The sequence below is a fragment of the Sceloporus undulatus genome, chromosome 2, assembly GCF_019175285.1.
Source record: "Sceloporus undulatus isolate JIND9_A2432 ecotype Alabama chromosome 2, SceUnd_v1.1, whole genome shotgun sequence".
Taxonomy (NCBI): Eukaryota; Metazoa; Chordata; class Lepidosauria; order Squamata; family Phrynosomatidae; genus Sceloporus; species Sceloporus undulatus.
Genome location: NC_056523.1, coordinates 329,277,172 through 329,302,050, shown reverse-complemented (window position 1 = coordinate 329,302,050; position 24,879 = coordinate 329,277,172). Strand labels below are relative to the sequence as shown.

Genomic DNA, 24,879 nt, shown 5'->3' with positions numbered 1-24,879 from the left:
CTTTCTTTCTCCTTCCTCCTATATTCTTAAGTTAACTAAAAATTTCTGCTTAACGTACTTGTCACTATCTCTTCTAACAGCCCAGCTTACCTGCCAGTGCCAGATTGGTTTATGTTGATGCTTGTAGCTTTTGGAAAGGCAGGAAAAAATAACCAGAGAAAGAGCCACTTATTTGGTCAATGAAATGTCCCTTAACAGATCTACACAAAAGTGCAAATGCTGACTTATCGGTAGATACAAATCTGACTTGTCAATATGTGTCGTATCTCTGCAACAGATGGATGCCATTGCCCATTGTTGCATAACAGATGTCTATATAGTGGATTTATCTCATTATAGGCACAAATAGGCTCAGCAACTGGCAGCCTTTTGTGAAAGAGCCATTTACTCTTCAGAGCTGTTCCATGAAAATTGTTTTCCTACTCTCCAACATTACTTACACTCTTGACTGGAAGGCTTCCAGTGTCCAAGGATCCTCATCATTTCCTTAGGAGCTAGCCTTAGATGTTTAGCATACATGGACTTTCAAGTTTCTGTGGTTGCCTGTAGAACCTCTGCTTGGACCATAGTGACCCAAGAACACAAAGAAACAGTAGGTCCCATCACTTCACTTCCACTCAACAGGATCTGCAAAGCCATGTTGGACCCAGGGCCTCCTCCTGGCTCATTGTGCTTCTCAAATGGGGTTTAAGGGACCCCAATGGACATAGGCAGACTTATTGCAGTTCACATACATACCCTTGCACCATCCTTAAAGTCTTAAACTTCTCACTTCGGAAAAATATCCCAAGTAAATGTGCTACCCATTAACACCCTGTGTTACAATCTCCTAAAATACCTGCTAATGTCTTAGGATTGGCCAAAAGGGCCCTCTTTCTTTCACACAGATGCAATTGCTCTTATTTCTTACCCTCTGATGTGTTGATCAATTCCTTGGACAAACCAGAATTTGCTTTAACATCGTCAATGGAATGAATGAAAGCTCGTCTCCTGCTGTGTCTGTCCTTGACAAGACCGTCAACTCCATGTCCTCCACTTCTAGGGAGGCACATGAAGAGCTATACTCAGAGTTCTCTATAATGCAGTGCTCTATTGCTTACTGAAATACCTGCTTCAGAAGCATATCTCAGTGGGTTCAGGTACCCACCCTCTCAGGCTACTTAGGCGTCAGTGAAATTTGATTTTATTGTTTTGAATTGTGTGTGGGGTGTGTGTAGACTCTACCTTCCCTCTTGGCCCAAGTTACTCCTGCAGGGATTTATTCCAGTGTGTCTTGGTTATTTTGAATTGAGCTGTGCAGCTTTCTATTGGTGCCAAGCCTTTCCCAAACTGTCCATTATGCTTATAACAGTGCTAATTTTTTTTTCCAGAGCCACACAGAGAAAATGTTAGATTCGACTTGGCTGATTTGTTCTTCGCGTTGCTCCCGTGGTGAAGAGGATTGATTTTTGTGTTTCTTTTGATGTTTGGCTTGCTTTCTTCGGGAATGCAATGCTTTGGGCCTTAATCCTTTAACCTTGAATCTGAGCACCACAGCTTCGTGAGGGATCAGGGTTTTTTGATGGAGGAACGAACTCGCCTTTTGTTATATTGGATCATCTGGGAGTGGCGGTGTGTAGTGAGATGGATCTTCAGACAATTTATTTCTCCGGTATTAAAGGGCTTGTAAATGTGGGAGAGATTTAGTGAGAAATGGCTGCGCCTAGTGGCTAAAAGACTATGTTGTGACTCAGGAAGTCCCTAGTTCAGGTTTCACTTCTGCCACAAACTCACTAGCTTGTTTTAAGGAAGGCACTATAGTCTCTGCCCATAATTCAGGGATGAGAAGAATCTGGTGTTCCCTTACACCAAGGCTGGATGTTTCTTATTGCCCAGAGAGATTCATTTCCTTGGAGATAATATGCTAAATACAGCATAGCTAAGCTCAAGGTCCTCCTTTCCTCATCATTTTGTTCATTACATCTATTTTATTTTTATTTTTCTCTCCTCTCCCCTGCCCCAAGTCTGATTCTCAGGGCGGCTTACAATAGATGAAACAACATACCAAAAATTCACAAAATAAAAAAGTTAAAAAGTAATAGAACTATCAAAAATTTGAAACTAGTTAAAAATATAAACCATATTTACAAAACAAAATATACAAAAATAACAAATAGAAAATCTGGCAGATTATGTGACACCTATGTCAATCTAAGCAGTTCCAGAGCCAGGGGGCAGCCACTGAGAAGGCCATCTCCTGTGTTTCCAATAGATGTGCTCGTGGTGGTGGTGGGACAGAGTGAAGAACTTCCCCAGAAGATCTCAGAATGCAGGCACATTCATAAAGGAGAATATGCTCCTTCAAATAACCAGCTCTGCCAATCAGGATTTTCTGTGCAGAAGCGGGTGAGACATGGGGGCAGGGAGATGGAGTTGAAGTGGTCTGTCATGACTCCATCTCCCTGACCATTTCTCCCACAATTCATTCATTCATTATATTTATTTATATCCTGCCCTTCTCCCAGGACTGGGACTCAGGATGGCTTACAACATTAAAAACAATACAGTTAAAAACATGCAAAAATAATACATTAAAATAGAATTAAATTACTACAATTAAATAAAATTAAAAAGAAGATAAAGATGTTTAAAATACATTAAAACAATCTGCAAGTTTTGAGTGTGTATACCAAAAGAAGGGTAGCAGGGATAGAATGGGGATTCTGTTGGTGTACCCTCCATGCCACTGCTTAACAGTCTTCCTTCCTGAACCATCCAGGGTGGGTGGGTCTCAGGATTTGTGTTGCAGTCTCCGTGGCAAGTAGTGCTGAGGCTGCCGATCTGGGAATGGCTCATGATACCATGGCCTCCATGACAACCGTGGGTGTGTCCCAAGTGGTATCTGGTCCTGCTTATGCTGCTGGGCACACTCTGAACCTTGTTTTCTGAGCTGGGTGGAGTGATGGTGATCTTGGTGTGGAGGCATGTTCTCTAGTTCTGTTATTGTGGACATGGTTTAGACTCACTTGGGCTCAGAATCTCTGCAGAGGTGAGGGATCAATTAGAATTGTCCACCCCAAAAGTCTGCTGGATCCAGATGGATTCCTGATGGCTCTTGAGGACTTTCCTGTCAATTTGGCAAGCTCTGTTGAAGCTCTGAAGTGGGAAAATGGCCAGGACAGTGGGCAAAGTCACTCCTGAGCATCCCCTCTTATGGAGTGGAGCCAAACCCCAACCTGTTAGTTTTCCAGGGATTTGGCAGTGATGAAGGAAAAGAGATTCCACCTCAACATTAGCTGGGACTTCCTGACAGTGAGAACTGTTTGATAGTGGAACACACTCCCTCGGAGTATGATGGAGCCTTCTTTGGAAGTCTTTAAACAAAGGCTGGATGGCCATCTGTCAGGGGTGCTTTGACTGTGAGTTCTTGCATGGCAGATTGGGGTTGGACTGGATGGCCCTTGTGGTCTCTTCCAACTCTATGGTTCTATGATTCTATGAGTGAGGTGGAGACTAGAGTAGTGTTGGTGGAAAACTCAAAGCGAGTCTGACCGAACATGGGGAAGAGTCTATTTGAATGCCCACTCTGTGGCAGTGCAGGCTACAAAGAAATGATTTTGTTGCCACAATTGCATCTGCAGTAACCCATCCAGCAGAGCTGTTCCAAGTGGTCAGAAGCTTATTATACACTGGTCTTCAAGTAAAAAGTGCAGGCTACTCGACAGCCCAATGTGAAGAATTTTCATGGCACTTTGCAGATAAAATTGGTCAGATCCATTCTAATTTGGATCTTGTATTTGATACAGTGCCAGTGGATGTAACTTTGGTTGTTGTTTGTCCATTGTGAGACTTTTGTTGAAAAAGCCATCCCTGAATGTATAATGGATAATTATCAGCCAGTGTCAAACCTACCATTCTTGGGCAAGGAATTTGGCTGAACGGAATTTGGCTGTGTGTAGTGGCTTCCCAACTCCAGGGGTTTCTGGATGAAACAGATTATTTACATCCATTTCAATCTGGTTTCAGACCTGGCTATGGAAGAGAAAAAGCTTTGGTTGCTTTAGTGGATGACCTTCACAGGGAACTGGACAGTGGAAGTGTGTCTCTGTTAGTTCTGCTGGACCTCTCAGCAGCTTTCAATGTCCATCAACCAAGGGGCCTCCTCACTGGGTGGGACTTGGAGATACTGTCTTACAGTGGTTGTGTTCCATCCTGGAAGGGTGAACTCAGAAGGTGGTGGTACAATAACTAATTCCCTAACCTGTCCTGGCCACCCTGCTTCAGATACACACACTTGAACCCAGAAACTTTGGGTGAGGAACTTGGTCAGGGGGAGGGAATCTGGCTAGACCACTGAAGATCCACCTCCCCACTCCCAGGTCTTGCCTGATGCAGCACTGAGAACCCTGATGGACAAAAGTGAGAGCGATTAACCACCACCACCACCACCCTGCACCTCACTGAGCCAGGTCTCTCTGATACACACCAGATTGGGATGCTAAAATAAGATCAAGTCTGGAATAGGAGCTTTTTTCTGCATTCACTGACCTGCTGTACACCTGATCTTTACCTAAAGCACTGAGTCAGAATGGAAGGAAAGCCACATGTGCAGAGGTTGTAGGATAATGGCTAGTTAGATAAGAATGCAGTTTGGTCCTGTGAATTTATAGTGGTAGCATGCGGCAAGCCAGCTGACATCCAGTTTTGCTAGATGTTCCCTTTGCAAGAGGAAACCTGATGACACCTGAATTAGCTGTCTTACAGTGGTGCCTCAACCCCAGCTAATTCTTCTGTGTCACATCTTTCTTTTCCTTCTGTCCCTGCTCCTCCTTCTCACTTAGTTGTTTTCTAGTAAAAAGAATATGGGGAGCTATGTGATGGTCCTGCAGTGGCTGAGGCCCAGAGGCTATCCACTTGCCCTTACTCATTTCCTCAGGCAGCAGCTACAGCCAAGATGGCTCTGTGATCAACCCTTAATAGCCAGCTCATTTGCTCCTGTATGCTCTGGATGTGCACAGTCTGTCATCATGGCTGCATCTTGCCTTGCCAGCTGCTAAAGCTGGTTTTTGGATAAGGGGCCCCAAAGCTCAGCAAGTTATGGAAATGGGTGTGTGGCAGCTGATGGACAAATGAGAAGCAAAAAGACAGTGAGAATCATTAAACCTTCTCAAAGGGCAGTGTTTGTGGCAGCAGCTGCTCTTTCTCCCTACCCGGCATCAGGAACGGCTCCGCGGGCAGCGGGAAGAGTCTGGAGCGCTGGAGTTTTATAGGATCATTAATTATACGTTATAAAGCAGCTAAGCATGGCAATCGTAGTGTGATGAATTTCATTATGAATGGCCTTTTCATATTCTTCATCTCATTATATTCAGTCCTTGTGACCTGGAGTTTAGCTAAAGTTATTGTTCAGGTTAACTTTCATTTAGTTGCCGTCCTAATTTTAGAAGCTGTATGATCTTTAGATTTTATGGAGAAGACAGTGTACTTAGGTGTACGTATGTGTGTGTGTTTTGCAGTATCATCTCCCCTCGGAAGGGTTTTATGTGTGCGTGGAACAGTTCTCCTCCCGGCAAAAAGGGGATTTAGGCCCGTCCTGATTTGCTCCGAAGTCTTCTCTGTTTTATCCCCTTGGGTAGCCCCATCCACCCACACAGACTGAGCGATCATCTCTGTGCCAATGACTTTTAAATCCTCAGCTCCACTTTGTACAACTGTTTTTCTGAAACATAATCTTGGTTGTCAGCCAACAGTTCAACCTTAATCTTGCTGAAAAAGAGTTCCTCATTTTTCCTCCTGACACCCTTTTCCTCTTTGGTGTCAACACCATTATTTCCCCTCTTTATGTTATGGAGTCTTCTGAGTGGCAATTGTTCTGCTTTCTCCTTCACTTTCAGCCAAATTCCTTTCAAATTTGCCTCACCAGAATGTCCCAACCAACTCCACCCTGGCCTTATTATGATGATTTTTTTGTGGGGCCACCCAAAAGATATGAAATATGTCACTCTACTTTTCAAACATGCAAGCTTCTGACTTAACAGAAACCTAAAGGTGATCCTATCACTGGGTTTTCTTGGCAAGATTTGTTCAGTGGGAGTTTGCCTTTGCCTACGTCTGAGCCTGAGAGAGTATGACTTGCCTAAGGTCATCACCCAGTGGGTTCCCATGACTGAGCAGGGATTCAATCTCTGGTCTCCAGGGTTGTAGTCCAATGCTCAAACCACTATACCACCCAAGCAAAGATAGCTTTTAATAATGAGTGTAGGGCATTGGTTCTCAAATGGTGGGACAGGATTCCCGGGATCGGGACATGAGAGTTGCTCAAGGGAGGCATTTATATCTAAAATTTACGTATGTTAAATATTTAGTTTACTTACATAAAACTGTTCTAATTTGAACAATGTTATTTCCTTATAAAATGTTAACGTATGAATATACATGGATGTGGAAATGAAAATACACACACTAAATAAACAAAATATTTTTATTTATGTACTATGTAGGTTTGAGTGTTGGACTACAACTCTGGAGACCAGGGTTTGAATCCCATGAAACCCACTGGGTGACCTTGGGCACGTTGCATGCTCTTAGCCTCAGGAAGATAATGGCAAACCTCCTCTGAACAAGTCTTGCCAAGAAAACCACTGTCTAAGGTTCACTTTAGGGTCACCATAAGTTGGAAACGACTTAAAGGCACACAACAGTGGTTAAATGCCTGTACTTCAGCCACTCACTCACAAACCATAAGGTTGTGAGTTCAATACCAGTCAGGGGCAACTCAGCCTGGCATCCTTCCAAGGTCGCTAAAATGAGTACCCAGCTTGTTGGGGGCAATTAGCTTACACTTTGTAAACCACTTAGGGAGTGCTTAAGTGCACTGATAAGTGAGATAGAAATGTACTTGCTGTGGCTATTGCTATATGCCGGGGTGGGGTAGAAGGATGCTGTCCACATGTCAATGTAAAGTAGGGTTGCCATAATTCTTGACTAAAAACCGGGACAAAATGTAGGACAAAATTTAGACCAAAATATAGGACAATTGTAGGATAAAATTAGCCCAAAATGTAAGACATTTAAAGAGGCTGTTCTGTCAATCCTTTCTGTGTTTTTCATCACAGAGGGCCAGGCAGGTTTCCCCAGATATGGGGCCCCTTGATTTGAAGAATTGTTTTTATACCTGGGACTTGACATTTACATGGCTTTCTTTTGTGAAGGCTGACAGCCCTGCTCACTGGAGCGACAGCTGCCCTACTCCACTCTGTTGGAAAGGCCATGCGTGAATTCCTGGCATATTGTCCTGCGTAAAGCTCTCGCCAGCCCTGACTTCAACATGAAGCTCTCACAGAGGTTTGGAGTGGAGGGGTGCTTTCTTCTCCTGCTCCACCCCCATTTTTCTTGGTGCGATTTATTTTCAAGCCTTGAGGAAGGGAGGGGAGAGGATAATTTCTAATCATTTTCCTGTTTATTAGGGCAGCCAATTAGGGCCTGTAGTTGGGAAGGGGAGGATCAAAACATGATTGATTTTTTGCAGCAAAATTAGGACAAGGCTTCTGAGGAAATGTGCTACCCTCAATTTAAAGACCCATTTAATGCTTCACATTCTTTGGAGGAGGTGAAGGCTTTGTGTATGTATGTGTGGATGTTGAAAGATATGGAGGAGCCAGCTCTGTTCTGAAAAATAAAAACTGTACACTCCAGTTTATCATGGTATAATTCCAGCACACAGAACTCCATGAATAACAAATACAGGACCACATGGCCCTAACTACTTGTGACTTGTGGTTTCTCTGAACAAATCTTGCCAAGAAAATGCCATAAGTCCACCTCAGGGTCGCCATAAGTCAGAAATGACCTGAAGGCACACAACAATTTCATCTTAGGCTGCTGAGAGTATGTGACTTGCCTAAGGTCACCCAGTGGCTCAGCAGTCTTCCAAACACTCAAACAACTACATCACACCGATTTTTCAATAACTGTTTTGTGTGGTTTATTCAGAGTTCAGAGGAACTTATTGTAGAGTCAGTGTGCATATATTATTATTTCTCACCTTCATAATAAATGTGCCTTGTTGTTGTGTGTCTACAAGTAGAGTTCTAGCCATTAATGAGAAAGTGACCAAGAGACTTGTGTGTGTGTGTGTGTGTGTGTGTGTGTGTGTGTGTGTGTGTAGATGTTGTTGCACACCTTCAAATCAGTTCTGACCTATGGCAACCCTCTCCTAGGGTTTCCTTGGCTAGATTTATCTTGAAGAGGTTTACCATTGCTTTCCTCTAAGACTGAGACAGTGTGGCTTGCCTTAGGTCACCAAATAGATTTTTGTGGCTGCATGGGGATTTGAAAACTGGTCTCCCAGTGTTGTAGGCCAACACTTAATCCAGTAAACCACTCTGGCTCAGAGAGAGAGAGAGAGAGAGAGGCACAGGGTCCTTCTTGTGATGAAAATTAGACCATGGTGATCTGTTGCAAGGAGATGGAATGTGCACATTTCCTTCTTTTTCTGGGGGGGAAGCATCAGAGGGGGAAGATCCCTGATGTGATTTCTGTGTGTTGATTCCTAGAACATTTCCTGAGATACAACAGCATTAGTTGGAAATCACAGGAAGCCCATTCTCAGTAGGCAACTTTCAGTCTGCAGCAGATGTGTTGCGTCTCTGACTACAGCCATATCAGCCAAAGCTTCTTTCTCTCCTTTATAGATTGTAGATGCCATGAGCAGATCTTGGTCTTTAGGCAGCATGTCAGGGAAGAAGAATGGTCCATCTATAGTTAACATAATCATTTGAAGAGATCATGTCCTCAAAGTAGTCATCTAGTGGGCTTTTGCCATCTTCAAGTTTCAGTTTTAAAGAATGCCGTCAAACTGACCCTGTTCAGCTCTATCCTGGGACATCTTATTAGCCCAGGATGTGGTGGAGAGATGACACTGGTGGCCCAAGGTAGCAATGCCCACCTTGAAATCCAAAGATGTGGGCGGTTTGATGACAAATGTTGGGGGAAATGATTCCAAGAGACTCTGTGCCATCACTTGGCAGAGAGAGTTATGGTTTTTCTATGTGGATCTTCTCCAGGTTAACTTTATAATGCTGTAAAAAGGGCCATAGGTGGTGCAAGCCCATCAGCTTCTTCTGTACACCTTCCCCCACATCCTCAGCATTATTCACTGGGGCCCAGCATGACTGAAGACCACCACAGATCCAGGAAGCCACCTCCACTCTATTCCCCCCCCCCCAGCCAGTTGGGTCACACACATCCATATAATGAGGCTCAAATTCTTCAGAAATCCAGCACTAAGTTCAGGAAGGCAGACTTGTCCCTCCAGTTTGTCTAGCAGGTTTCAACCCATTGTCATTCATATCATGGAGAAAGTGAGAGCCATGTTGATGGGCAGAGTGACAATTCCTTACTTCACGTGGACTTCATCTGACACCTCCATATGTATTGCTGTACATCTCCTTTAGCAGAGTTTGTTCATAACTTTTGGAAAGGAGAAGTGGAGCCTCTGCAGCCCCTCACACCTGACAGCCTTTGACAACCAGCAATGCAACGGCATAGCCAATTAAGACTGGGAGGTGAGCCCAACCAAGGCAATCTGTCAGTGCGTTGGCAGTTAAGCTCCCAAGCCAGTGGCCTCAGCTGAGGTGCAGGAGGCTAAAAACTGTAGCGGCCATCTGTTGAATAATCAATATTGGAGGACCTCTGTTGCTGCTCTTGCACTTTGTCGGCTTCCAAATGCTTTGCTGGCTTAATGTTCTCTGGATACCTCCAATCAGCCCTGCAAAATGTATGACGAGATCTGGGTTCAGTGAAAGGTGAGCCTCCAAATTCATGGCTGGGAGGCAGCCAGCCGAATGCCGAATGGTGGGTGGGAAGCTGTTGAGTGTTAGTGGTAAGTACTACTCTGTGGCCGGAAAGAGAGACTCTTTCTTGCTGCTTGGGTAGCTGCGTAGCACATCACTGGTCCTGTAAAATTCCCGTTGTGGACCAAGGCTGCCATTACTCTAGATTGATTCATCAGGATGCACTTCTCTCAGACAAGTTAAATTCCATCATACTTGGCTTGCTGTAATTTAAAAAATGAATTTAGCTACCTCTGAACAGACATTGGGTTCAGTGTTTTGAAGAAGTGACTTTTTTTCTCCTCTACTAAAGCAGACTAATGAAGCCGTGTTAGTGCCCTAACTTGAGCAGTATATAAAGATTAGTAAATAAGACCCCATTAAAAATACTTATAATGTAAGCAACATGAGTCCCAGTAGCCTTCCTAATGTCCATTAATGCTTATTCTGAGGATCAGAGCTCATTTTACTGAGCCATTTAGTCAAACCGTGCGATTATTTAGAAAGTTAATTCATGCATACTAAAATCGAGCTTAAGTAATGCAGAGGGTAGGAGGTAAAACTCTATGGAGATGATAGTCCTTTTTGTTATTTAATGATCAGCCATAATTAACTTGCAAATTTGAAATAATTAGAACAAATTAAAGGTATTTAACTTTGCCTCCCTAAAGAAAAATTCAAATTGCACCAAATGCAGCTTTAAATTATTCAAGTCTCAGAGGTCTGTGCGGGGTTTTCTCTCCCTCTTCCCTCCCCCAAACACTTTCCCCCCCTACAATGCCTTTTTCTATGACGAGAATACCAATCTGCTTTTTGTCAGAAAGCATCCTATCAAGTAATTGTTCTTTGTGTCTAATAAATGACAGCTATTCTTCTTGGTAAAAGTATTTTAGTCTCTGAAGACTACATCAGCATTTCCGTGGCATTTTAATTCAATAAAACAAAAGGTTAACTTTTTTCTCCCTCTTCTCCCCCCTACCCCGTTATTTCTTAAGGAATGCAAATCCTAGAAAGTGTTCAGTGGGTCCTGAATGACATTTTAAAATTTCCCATTCCAACTGAGAGGGGATATCTGTCAATGGGACACTGACAGAGGTCTAGTTCTAAATGGTCCACATTGTCTGGGGTAGTTTAGATAAATAATACATTGGAGGTAATGGGGAGTAATTTTAAATGGAAATTCTTTATTCCAGAATCCTCCTGTGTCTCTAATCTTTTTGGTATGGATATAAAGAATTTGATGTTATTCTTGTGCGTTTTCAAGTCTTTTCTGACATATGGCAATCTTAAGGTGAATCTATCATGGGGTTTTATTGGAATTGACATGCTCAGAGGCTGAGAGGGTGTGACTTGCCCAAGGTCACCCCATGAGTTTCCATGGCTGAGTGGGGAATCAAACCCTGGTTTCCAGATGCACAGTTCTTGTCTCCAGTGAGAAAAGGGGAATTGACTCACTGAGATACTCTCCTGAGAAAATGACTAGCCACTGCGAAATTCTTCACATTTCAAGACCTTTCTTTAAAATGAATAACTTGTTGGCCCAAAACCAACAATTTGGGAAGGAAAAAAACTGATTTTGTGAAAAATGTCAATGTTTTATTTTTTCCAAACCAGGTTTTTCACAAAAATCCAGACCCGGTGTGTGTGTGTGTGTGTGTGTGTGTGTGTGTGTGTGTGTGTTTGTGAAGTCAAGAAACATTTTTCAAAACCTGTCATCATCTTGCTGAAAAGGCTTTTGAAATTATTTTCTCTTGCATGCACGAATGAAATAGGCAAATCTTTGCATTGCTGTTCAGCACTGAGCAAACGGGAAGTACAATCTGGATGCAGTTCACAGGTGGAAATGTTTCTGCAAGACTACACATCTGTTTTGGGCTGGCCAGCAAGGGATGGAAACAGAGCCTTTGCGGTGTCTGACGCTGCCTGCCACCTTTGTCTGCTCTGACTGAGCAATTGATCTTTGAGGTCTTCAATCAGAGTGCCTTTCCTAGCCTCCTCCCTAGTTAAGTTTCCAGTTGTGGGGCCACATGTCATCCCCCAGTTTTGTAGCCTTTGGCCCCTCAGGATTCACTGGACCACCCATTTTTGGACCAAAAAATAAGATGTGGAATGATGAATTGGCTCTCTTGGGATCCTGTGAGAATATCAGTTCAACACCCCCTTACGCGGTGGTGGGTGGATCCAGAACAGATCCCCATGTAAGGCAAAGGCCAACTGTACTCAAGCATAAGTCTAAATAGTTTAGTCAAAAAAATTGATCCCCAAAACCTGGGTCGACTTATTCATGGGTCAGTGTAAGTTCTGTACCTTAACTCTTATAAAAAAGGGGAGGGAGCCTTCCCCTTTTCTGAGTAGAGTGGTGAAAAGTAAGACCCCAGAGTCACGTAGTGGTTTGAGTGTTGGACTAAGACTCTGAGAGACTAAGGTTTGAATCCTCACTCAGCCTCAGAAACCCACTGATTGAACTTGGACAAGTCACATTCTCTCAGCCTTAGAGGAAGGTAATGACAAGCCTCCTCTGAATAAATCTTAAGGGGCAGTGTGATGTAGTGGTTTGAGTTTTGGACTTGGACTCCTGGAGACCAGGATTCAAATTCCCACTCAGCCAAGGAAACCTGCTGGGAGACAAGGTAAGTCACACACACTCAGCCTCAGAGGAAGGCAATGGCAAATCTCTGGATAAATCTTGCCAAGAAAATCCTAAAATGGGGTCACCCTAAGTCAAAGAGTCAGCATCAAGGTACACAACAACAACAACTGTTTGGAACCAGTAGAGACTTTGCTTGACAAATAGCAGCTTCAGAGAGTGATTTTTGTCAATTGAATTGTTGGGATAACTTTTGTCCTAGCTGGTTTTTGTCCTTTCTTTAAAAAGATTATGTGGTCTGTGGCTCAGATTCTGGGACATGGTTTAAGCCTCTGAAAGTGGCAGTGTTGTAAAATACCTGTACAGCAGGTCTAGTTTTGTGGGCGTTCTCAACACAGTGGGACTCTAGAGTACTAAAATGTCCCATCTGCTTGGAAAACTATTGAAGGAATAAGCCAAAGGACAGCCAAAAACACTGGTACTGGAATAGATGCTTTAAAAGAAAGAGGCGGGGAAACCAAATTGACCAAAGCATTTCCAACAACTGAAGGAGATGGATCATGGATTTTGGCAATTTTATTCATTACTCAGGGATGGGAGTAGTGCTTTGCCTCAAACCCAACCAAGATGTTCCCAAAAGAGAACAGAATGGTGCTGGGTGATGGTGAAGGTGGAGCGTTTCCCTCACCTCTGGCAAGTACATGTTTTCTCAGAGGTAAGACTTGTTCACATCTTGAGGCTCTACAGCACTGATGCCCTTGAAATCCGCACTTGATATTAATCCTTTTCTTTCTTAACTTCTGGTCCTTCAGGCTTTTGCTCACATTAAGAGCTGAAGGGTCAGACCCCAAGGCCTTGTTAGCAGTGCTCGCTGTGCTGTACGTTTTTTATTTCTTTTCCATCCTGTCTTTTAAAATTAGCAATTTAATTTTTCCCCCTCTCTCTGGCACTTGTAGTGCTACTCAACCCTGAAAGCAATATTCCATCCTAGAGGTAACCTTGCCTTGTCAAGAGAAGCCATTTGAGTGTTCCAGCAAAGTAACTTCCTCCCACTAATTTTGCAAGTCAAAGGTCACCCTCTTCAGAAAACAGGACTATCAATTCTAATTAAAGCTTTTCCTTAGAAATCCAGAAGGGAGCAAAATAACGACTGGCTTCTTAAATATCTTTTAAACGGTGCTAATTGTGCCAAAACTCTCGGGTGAAAGAGAAGGCCTTTGGTATTTTCATAGAAGGACCATGTTTTTTGTAATTTGTAGGGGGCAGATACTTTTCCAGGAAATGGGGTCAGGATTTTCCTTAAGCCCTTCTCCCATAGTTGGGCAATTGCCAGTGGTTGGAGGCTGCATTTCACCCCCAGCGGATCTTGGAGATCTATGCCTCACTATGGCACCCCCCCCCCTTGATTCTTTGGCCCCTAAATGCCCATATATCCACTGGTGTGATGGAGAAAATTTCTCCACGTTTTTGGCTTTTTCTGGGCCTTATAACAATCTACAGTCTGACCTTAGTATCCACAGATTCTGTCTCCACAGATCCAACTGTCCACAGTTTGAAAATATTTAAAAAATACATGAATTCCAAAAAGCAAAGGGATCCCCATTTTACTATGCTTTTATATTTAATGGGGCTTAAGTATCCATGGATTTTGAGCAACCAAGCCCCAGCAGATACCAACGGCCCACTGTATGTTAACTGGTTTTAATCTGTCTTTTTAACTTGTTAAATTAATATGTTACACTCCTTTAAATTTATCAGATTGATTTTAATGTACGGCATCCTGAGATCTCTGGATAGAGCGCAGGATATAAATAATTTTAGGGCCTGGGGTGGCCTTTCTTCTGGCAGGAAGTGATCCGGAAGTCAACTTCTGAGTCATTTTCTTTCGGAAGAAAGAATTTCCCCAGGTCTATACTGGGTAAGGGTTCAAAAACATGGAGAAATTGTTTCTCATGCCTCCTGGAGGGTGTTGAGGGGTGCATTAAAAAAATTTAAAAAATTGGGGCCCCTGGACCACGAAAAGGATGTGGGGGCCACTTGCGGCACACGAATTGCACTTTTTCCACCCTTCTTTGAACAGTCTTGGAAGAAATTGCACTCCCCTGATCAATCCCTATGTACCAGACCTGAAATCAGAGATAGTGATGGGTTTGATGGTGTTTTGATATATAGTCCAGTACATAGGCCAACACCACTTTAATATGTTCTTTCATCTATGGTGAACGGATATAAATTGAACAAATATGGAAATGATCTCAGATCCTCTCACCCCTTCTATCAGGAAACTCATCTCCAGAGTCTTGACAGGACTGCAGTGAAATGTGGTACATTGAGAAACAAGAAGGGGGCTAGGGATGAGAAGAATATTTATACAATTTCATGTTCTTGACAAGGCAGAGTGTTTCAGCATGGTGAGACATTCTGTTGTGAAACTGACAGCCGTCTCGACAATCCTTTTCTTTTTCTGTTGGGGTTTCCATGATTATTGCAAAATATTTCTGCACAAAACTAATCCTCTTTTTTCCCTTTGTGAAGCAAAACACACATGTACAACAGTCACAGAGGGACAGGTGAACAGATCAAAAAGATGCTCACAGCTCCTCCCAGTGTTTCTACTTTTAAAAGCCCATGTGACAAACCAATTGTAGTTTCTGAAATTTGGACAAAAAATCCAGTCTGAGATGTGTGAATATTATCACTCACAAAAAGCACAGAAGAGCTTTCACTGGAAAGAAGAAATTTTTTGAGAGTGCATGAATAAGATAAGGAAGGATTTATATCCCTAAAGAGAACTATCTATATTTTGAGGGGAACACCCAGGTTTTGCAAAAATACAAGAAAACTCTAAGGGGTGTGAGGAAACAACAACTACTCAATGAGAATGGACAGTGGGCAGTTGTCATAGAATGATCTCTGTCTCTTTGGAAAGCAAAAATCAGAGTTGGGTGGGCAGGAAGAAAGTAAAATGAGGGATTTTAAATAATGCATGTCTGGCTGGTTGGCGATGAGAACAGAATGAAGGAACTGGCCTAAGTATTCTTGCCTAAGAAAATCCCAATGAAATGTATGGGCTCACTATAAGTTGATAGGTGACTTAAAGGCACATATGCACACTTGTTATTAATTTAGAATTGTTATTAATATGATTGTATCATATGGGGCCTTCCTATGAGTTTTATTTTTAAAACTAACAGATTTTTAAAAACTTTGCATTATTGAACATGACTCTGTTCTCAGTATTCAAAATTAGTCTGTGCTCAGGGTGGCTAAGTGTGGTTCTGAGGTAATCTGGGAAAGGAGTCTTTATAGGCTGGAGTAGAGCTCATTCTTTTAGATCTGAAATCCATTTTTGTTTCTCAGTTCCCCCAAGCTCAATTGCGAAGCGTGCTTTTCAAAAACTCCAGCATCTGGGAGAGCCAGCAAGGCACCAGGAAGCAGTGGAGGAAACAGTTCAGGGAAGAAGAGTGTTGGCTTCAGCGCCCATGCGGAAGAGGAAGCCCTTTGGAAATGTACAAAGAAGGAAGCCGTCAGGCCAAAAAGAGGTAAGGCATGCCTCACATATGCCCAAGTTTCACTGGACCTACCTCTAGAATCAAAGAGTTGGGAGAGACCACTAGGGATATCCAGTCCAACCCTCTGCCATGCAGGAAATCACAATTGAGGCATCCTTGACAGGTGGCCATCCACCTTCTGCTTAAAGATCTCCAAAGAAGGAGACTCCACCACTCTCCAAGGGAGTGTGATCCACTGTCAAATAGCTCTTACTGTCAGGAAGTTCCTCCTAATGTTGAGGTGGAATCTCTTCACCTGTAGCTTGCATCCATTGCTCCAGGTCCTATTCTCTAGAGCAGCAGAAAACAAGCTTGCTCCATTTTCAATGTGACACCCCTTCAGATACTTAAACAGGGCTATCACCTTTTAATGTCTCTTCTCCAGGCTAAACATACTCAGCTCCCTAAGTCTTTCCTCATAAGGCATGGTTTCCTGACATGCTCCAACTTGTCAGCATCCTTTTTGAATTGTATTGCCCAGAACTGGACACAGTATTCCAGGTGAGGTCTGACCAAAGCAGAATACAGTGGCACTATCACAGTGTGCCCTTGCTTTACGCAGGGGATCCATTCTGGACTCCCCTGCATAATGCAAATTACGCGTATGCTCGAGCCCCATTTAAATGAACGGGGCTTGTGCATGTGGTGGTGTGCACATGCCATGGGCGTGCACCCCATTAGTCCATATGGAACGCGCTGCCCCTTCCTTCCCATGAGACTTTCAGCGTATGCTGAAAGCCATGTAAAGTACGCTCTCTTGATTCTCTTGGTCTAGACACTATACCTCTGTTGAAGCAGCCTAAAATTGTATTGGCCTTTTTAAATGTTGCATCATACTGTTGACTCGTATTCAATTTGTGGTCTACTAGGACTCCTAGATCCCTTTCACATGTGGTCTCATTAAGATCTCCAGCTTATATCTGTGCATTTCATTTTCCACCCTAAATGCAGTACCTTACACTTAGGTTAGATTTCCTTCCACCCATCCAACCTCCCTCCATCTCTTCTTCTCCTTTCACTAGAGCACTTATGTCTTTGCACTGCTCTCTGTGGCTGCTGGGTGTAACAATCCTAACCACCCTTTTTCCTTCTGCTATGTTGGGCCTAAATACCCTAAAGGCACGTCCTATCTGACCTTAGAAGCTAAGCAGAATCAGCCCTGGTTAGTATTTGGCTCGGAGACTGCCAACCAAGACAAGGTAGTCTGCTTCCTTTCAGTGAAAAAAGCCGGAAAAACCACCTCCAAGTATTCCTTGCCTCAGAAAACCCTATGGAATTCATGGGGTCACCATGAGTAGACAGGCAACTCTAGGGTAAATATACACACACTCTGTGATTGCTAGGTGATAATCTGGAACCAGGTGTTCAAAGGAGCTTTCTAAAATCAGAACCTGAAACACAGTTCCTTCTGTTACTATTTGTTACTTGTATTAAATTGGCTGTTAAAACCACCGGTTACTAAGGCCTGCACCAAATTTTGCATAGAAAGAGAGTACTGGCAACTGCATCAGGTGATTTATGGGCTCTCGGAAGCAGTGGATCTTCTGCTGGGTTCCCCTTTCATATAGTTTTGAGTAGTTGCCCTGTTGCCCTAAAAGGAGTGGTTTCCTTGAAGACTTTGAGTTTGATACACACTCACCCACTTGGTGCAGGCCTTGGTAATCAGTTTTTTTAATAGCAATCTTCACATGTAACAGAAGGAACTGTGTTTCAGGTTCTGTTTTTAGAAAACTTCTTTGAATACCTGGTTCCAGATTGTCACCTGGAAATCGCATAGAATATTAATATTATGAATGTTCCAACTGTACAGATGTGCTTTAAAGGCTACCTTTTCTGGGCAATTCTGAACCAACTGCTGCCCAGTCTGAGAAATGTGATTTTAGCCACTGTTTCTGAAAGTTTTAACTGATGCTTGTTTTAATTGTTTATTGTATTTTTGTAATACAAAATGCTTTAATGGTGTTTCCCCCAAAAACCAATTATTGTCTACAGTTTGAGATATGCTTTGATATAAGAAGAAGTATGGACGGTGACTTTAAATAAATAAATGAATATTTGCATTTCAAGAGACAGGTCTGTTGCTGTCAGTAGAGCTGTCCCTTGGCATCATCTTAGGAGAAGTGAGTTCTGTTAGAACTATGTGAGTGAGTAAATAGCAGCATCTCTCTGTCCATCCTAGGGCTCTTCAGGCTTCCTGAACCATTTATGTAACAAAAAACAAAAACAAGCATTTCAGTTGCATTCATACAATGAACACCACATCTATTTTGACCCTCAGTTTGGGCATGCTCATAATCTCTTAGCACAGATTACTTATGCCTCAACAGATAAAGAATTCTCAGTTGCTTGGTTGCATCCAGTAAATTCCACCACCAGAGTGGAATCGGGTTGTGAAATGGACTCCCCTACCTTGCAGGCCTCATGCTTCTCAAAAATCTGTTTCAGAAGGTTGGAGAAATATAGGGGTGAAACACATGGGGCAAATAAAGCAGTTTCAGACTGATTTGAAGGTGAGGCATTTATACAACCTTCAAAGCAGGTTTAAACTGGATTAAAGCTGAGTGCCAGGGCAAAAATCCAGAGCAAAAAGAACTTGGGATATTCCGACTTAGCCTGGAAAATGTGCACCTTCGACCCTGCATATAAATGCCCCAATGCAAGAGTGGTTCTGAAGTAACAATCCATCCTAACTCTAACACTAAAGCTGCATATAAACACACCAGTGCAAGTGTGCATTAAAAAAGGACAGAGCTGGTGTACCCAAGTGGTCGGGGTGGCAATGCAAAATAGTGAAAGTGTGACACTTCCAGTGGATGTAAATACAACATGCACAAACCAGATAGTCCAAGAGGGGGCATGGGGTAAAGAGAGAGTGGGGAGGCATGTAGGGGGGCATGATTGTGCTTTGCCAACCTTTTACAGGTCACGCCAATGGTCTGGTGCCCTGTTCCGGTGGAGAATCGCAAGTGCAACTGTGTGGCCGATCAAAGGGGACACCTATCCAATGGCATAGAATCTAGGCAGCAGACAGTTGCTGGTGATGTGTTTGTACAACTGTCCTCATGGATGGTGCGGAGGTGACTTTAAAAAATTACCCAGCAGTGCTGTTGAGCATTCAAGCTGCCTTGGGAGCGTCCAGTGCAGACAGTGGGGCTCCAAGCTGCTTTTGGAAAAAGCAGGTTTGAGACGCTATTTCCTGCCCTTCTGTTTGCCCCCTATACAGTAGTTTTGGGATAGGAGATGGAATGACACAGGCATAGTTCTGCACCCCTATTTCTGTATTTGAAGGATTTGAAAATCTGTTGCCATTTTCAGATAGTCTTGTATCTTTTAGGAGCTCCCAAGAATCCACCACGCTTCATCATCAGAACTTCCAAGCGCTAGGACAATGATATTGTTCCAACAAGCAGGCAAAACATTAATATTCTCTATAAGGGATTGACCAGTTGTTGTTGGGTGTACCTTCCAGTTGTTCCTGACTTAGGGTGATCCCAAGATAAACCTAGTCCAGATTTGTTCAGATGAGATTTGCCATTGCCTTCCTCTGACTGTGTGACTTGCCCACATCACTGAGTGAGTTTCTATGGCAGAGTGGTGATTTAAACCCTGGTCTCCTGGAGATTATTCAGCTGGTGAAAAAAATCCAGGATGAACATGGGATGAATCTCTGTTGTTAACATGCATTTTGAATGCAACCAATAAAGTTTTGGGATGGGGAGGCTGCCAAAAACACCACTTAACCCGGGGAATCCATTTTGGGTTTTTTTTTCTTTCTGATTTTTTAAAAAAAGATTTGCATTGTTGGCAGTATGAATAACTGATACAAATAGACCCTGGCTAAACTGCAATAAAACTCTGCATGCCTTGAACAGGTTTTGAATACATCCGCATCATTGACTCCATCTTTATTCATAGTGCTGACATGTGTGAGCAACAGAACTCACAAAGATGCAATTCTGACCCAAAAATAGTCTGAACAACAAAACCAGAATATGTGACTGTGTGAATTCACATAGACCACTTGACTGGTGGTCTGCCAAGGAGTCACAGCTTACTTTCTGCTGCTGCTATCCTACCCAGGTGTTAATGAAGGCAAAATAAACAGGATATGTTTGTGAACCCTCATGCTGTAAGTGGTATGGCTGTTGGGTTACCACTCTGGGAAATCAAGATCTGAATCCCTTCTCAGCCATGGGATGAACTTGGGCATGTTTGCAGGAAATCCTGACTTGGAAACCTTGGGATAGGGTCACCTTGGGACCGCCATAGGATTTGAAGGCCCACAAAAACAATATGGAACAGTAACGTTTACTTTTGGAAAGGAAACACGTGAGTCTTTATGGTGGAGTCGTCTGCTGAGTATCTCTCCCCCTCCCCTCCCCCCCAGCCTCAGCCCAGTCCTGTAAGGTAGCATTTTCTAGCACACTGACACCTTTATAATAGTCATCTTTCCCTGCTCTTAGCTTTGTGTGTCCACTCAAGGAGTAGAGCAAAGCACACTTTCTTATGAAGGAAAGGAGAGACAAATCGGGGGAGTCTGGAGCCTAATGTAATCTTTGGTTCACTCCTGAGCTGACTTTCCCTCCTCCTACCCTCCCTCCCTCTCACCCACCTCCTCCTTTTTCTTTCCCTTTTAAACTTGTCAATGAGTTTGCGATTTGTGTCAGCAGAAAAATAGAAAGAAAGGCGAAATGTGGTGCAGCTCTCCAAGGAACAAACAACTTGTGTTATTGGTTAAGACCGTGGCCACATTAAAAAGAGCATTGGCTGTGAAGAAACTTTTGAAAGGGTATCATCAGAGGGGGACCCAAACAGAGGGTGAGGTTAATCTCTTCCAAGGCTCAGCTACAAAAGTTGGAAGCTGGCAAAGGGCTTGTGTCCAAAAGAAATCAATTTCTAATTTGAAACAAAATCATTTTTGACTAACAGGAGTTCAAGACCCATTACTTTTGCTGTATAGTCTGCTGACATTTCAGCTCTTTCTGTGGCGCGCAATGAATTCTAATAGTCATCTCATAACGTTGCTACACCAATCAATTTAAGCGAGAGAAAGCCGTTACAATTCTGTGAAGTTTTCAGGGGCAATTTTAACTGATGGATTTCTTTTTCTCTATTTTCCCCCCTTTCCCTTTTTTAAAAAAACTATCATTATTTCTTTTCTATTTCCCCCTCCCTCCCTCCCTTCCTTAGATGCCACATGTGAGAATTGATAACCCCCTCCCATTGTTTTTATGACTTCAATGGGCTTTCCCCCAAATTAAATGCCTTTAAATGGTTGACCCTACCCCCACCTTAGTTCGTATGCTCCCCCCTTAGTTTCTCTCCCTCCCTCTTTATATTGCAATTTGGTGGGGGAAATTATAGGCTGATAAATGCTGGCTTGGCAGTCAGAGAAATGATTTGCAGTAATTAACAGATCGTTTCCCTTACCTCCGTTCAGAGATTTTCAGCTGGAGATTCTGGACCAATGCATGAGATACCATAGTAGCACAACCTTTGTTCATTTAAGAGGATCTCTCATATATTTCTGTACGGATTGTTCATATACTAGATCAGTTGTTCTTAACTTTAGAATTACTGATCCCTTTCAGCTCCCTCTCCAGAAGAATGCACAGGGAGACAGGCACACACAATATTTTGCATTTAATTCATTGTATTGCTTTGGACACTGGTTTCCTTCATATAGGCTAGTCTGGAACAACAACAAATTCAATCAGTGCTTGAAAAGACAATATGCTTTCCTTTAAAATTCATCATGGTAGAAAAAATGGTACTAACAAGAAGGAAAATGGGGAGAAAACATTTTACACTCCATTTATGGACTCCTTGAAACTTATCCATAAACCCTTGTAATACCAATTAAGCCTCCCTTATCCAAAATGCTTGGCACCAGATATGTTTTGGATCCCCCCCCCCCCGAATTTTGGAATATCTGCATTTAGTTAATGAGATGTCTTAAATGGAATCCAAGTCTAAATGTGAACTTTGTTTATGTTTTGTATACACCTTGTATACACATAGCCTGATGGCAGTTTTATACATCATATTTTAATAATGCTGTACTGTGTATGAAGGTTTTTGTACACTGAACCATCAGAAAGCAAAGGCATCGCTAGCTTAGCTACCATGAAAAACGTATTGGATACTGGAGTATTTCATACAGTAGAATTCTGGATAAGAAATATTCAACTTGTAGTTGATCCTGCAGTGCCATTTGAAATCACAATTTGAATTGGAGGATCTGCTTCCTATACTTCACATCACGAAACTACATTACCTCTTGTAGTAAATTATGCTGCACAGATTCCTCTCAAGTTTTGGAGAGCAGGATAACCCCCCTAAAACCCATTTTGCTTGGATGTGCTATTTTACTGTAGTGCATCAGTTGTAAATCACAGAACTAGCCTACCTCCTTTGTTTTCTAAGTTGCAGCATTGCCAGGACCTCAAAAATAGGTACATTCTCATTAATGTTCACTTTGCGCCAGTGTTATGCTCATTTCAATCCCAGTTTTGTTTTGTTTTTTGGTGATCTTAATATTATAATTTTAATCCACTTGTTATCTCTCATTATTTTTTTAAACTTCTGCTGCACAACCTATTCATTTTCTCCTCCCCCATCAGCAAAGAATTGATATACTAAATGGCCTGGGATTGCATTTTTAAAAATTCTTCTTATGTACTTTTGTCACAAAACAAGAATCTAAGACGAATCACAATCAGTGGTTTAATTAATGACAGTAATATATAGCCGTCATCCTCGGCAGCCTGTATAAATATTGTCAATAAATACATTTTAAAAGTCTGAACACAAAAATCACTTAGACAGAAACTTAGTTAAAGTACTAATCTTATTTAAACTGAATCAACACCACCACCCCCCATGAGCCTTTTTTCAAAACCAAAAATGGCTAGATTTTCAAACCATGACAGGCCTAAACCAACTTAGGGAGGGGAGAAGAATAAAAAACACCACATCAAAGGATGTGAAGGCCTGCAAAAATTTTAAAAACAATCAAGGAAGAATGGAGAAAAATGGAGGAAAAACTATTTTCATTTTCATTTTTTATTTTTGGAAAGAAAAACTGCGGAAAACCCCTTTTCCTGTTTTCTTCAGAAAATAAAAATCTGTCCCCCCCCCCCCCCCGGAGCCTTCCTATCTCTGATCAAGTCAGGACCCGGAACAATGGATGCAAGCTCCAGGAAAAGATTCCACCTCAACATTAGAAGAACTTCCTAACAGTAAGGGCTGTTTGACAGTGGAACAAACTCCCCGGAGTGTAGTGGAGTCTCCTTCCTTGGAGGTCTTTAAGCAGAGGCTGGATGGCCAGTTGGGGATGCTTTGATTTGGATTTCCTGCATGGCAGGGGGTTGGACTGGATGGCCCTTGGGGTCTCTTCCAACTCTATGATTCTATGATTCTATAAGTCATGCTCCTAGAGGGCATGGTTGGTCATTTAGACCCCTTAATTTGTAGGTTGGGGCAGAGAACCACAGTGGAAGGGGAGACTGGCCATAAGACAACCTTGCCATTGTCGAGAATGGCTTACTATATGATTCACCCAGACCACAAATCTGTCTTCCAGATGGTATCCAAATACCCTGTTCCATTTTAGCCAACATTTGTCTACTGCTTTAATTAAGAAGAAAAATAAATCCCCCCACAAATGTAGCTCAGTGGTACACCATGTGCTTTGTCCACTGATAGATCCTAGCTCAATCTCCAGCATCTCCAGATAGGGATGTGAAACAGTTCAGAGCGGGTCAGTGTAGCAGACAATACCAGGTTATGTGGACTTATGGCATAAGTTGTTGTTAAGCATGTATACATCAGGTCCTAATTGTGGTGACTATCATAATGTGAATAAGGAGCAAGCCTCTTGTATCTTTAGTAGTTGTATAGAAGAGGGAATTTCAGCAGGTATTACTTGTTACACAAGCTCCACCTATTGTCATTCCCCCTTCTGCACCACTGTGAAGAGTACAGGAGCCCTGTCCTGTTTTGCACCTGGCATCACTCCCCTTAAAGTAAAATACAGATTTTGGTTGTCTCTAGTTTCTCGAGAATAATTGACTCAGCATGCCTGGCTGAACCAGTAAATATGCTGGGGTTGCAGTGGGTTGTTAAGCTGTTGTTGTTGTGTATCTTTAAGTCATTTCCAACTTATGGTAACCCTAATCTGTCAGGGATTTTATCTTAAGATTTATTCAAAAGAGTTTACCAGATTGGCAGCCAGATTGATCACGGGAACTTCTAGGAATGACCATATAACACCGGTCTTGAAGTCCCTGCACTGGCTGCCTATTAGTTTCCGGGCAAAGTACAAGGTGTTGGTGATTACCTTTAAAGCCCTACATGGCTTGGGCCCAGAGTACTTGAGGGAACGCCTTCTTCCCTATTGTCCGTCCCGCAGACTAAGGTCCTCTGGAAGAAATCTACTACAGCCAAAAAAATCTAGGCTAACATCTGTCTCCCAGAGGGCCTTTTCTACTACTGCTCCTAAACTATGGAATGACCTGCCAGAGGAGATCCGTCACATTTCCACTCTGGTAGCTTTTAAGAAAGCACTCAAGACGGATCTCTTCCGGCAGGCCTTTCCAACCTAGTTACCCTCCCCAGATATAGAGATATTTGTCCCCTCATCTGTCTATTTTCCCCCGCCAATGTTTCTGCCTATTTTTTGGTTGTTCAATGTTTTTAATGTTTTTAATGTTTTTAATGTTTTAATATTATTACTGTTTAATTCTGTTTTAGCATTGGGAATAGGGGGTGGTGGTAGGTCTAGGGTTTGATTTTTTAACTCTATTGTAATTTGTTGTATTTTATTGTTGTAACCCGCCCAGATTCTTCGTGATTGGGCGGGCTAGAAATAAATCTATTATTATTATTATTATTATTATTATTATTATTATTATTATTATTATTATTA

General features: G+C 42.5%; 1 protein-coding gene across 2 annotated transcripts in view; it reads left to right on the top strand.

Moving 5' to 3' along the window:
- Positions 1-24,879, top strand: part of KIAA1328 (KIAA1328 ortholog) — a 295,276-nt gene that overhangs the window by 222,343 nt on the left and 48,054 nt on the right. For both annotated transcript variants that reach the window (XM_042452213.1, XM_042452214.1), the window contains one exon: positions 15,760-15,941. In XM_042452213.1, coding sequence (XP_042308147.1) covers positions 15,760-15,941 — 182 coding nt within the window. The remainder of the gene's footprint in view (positions 1-15,759; positions 15,942-24,879) is intronic.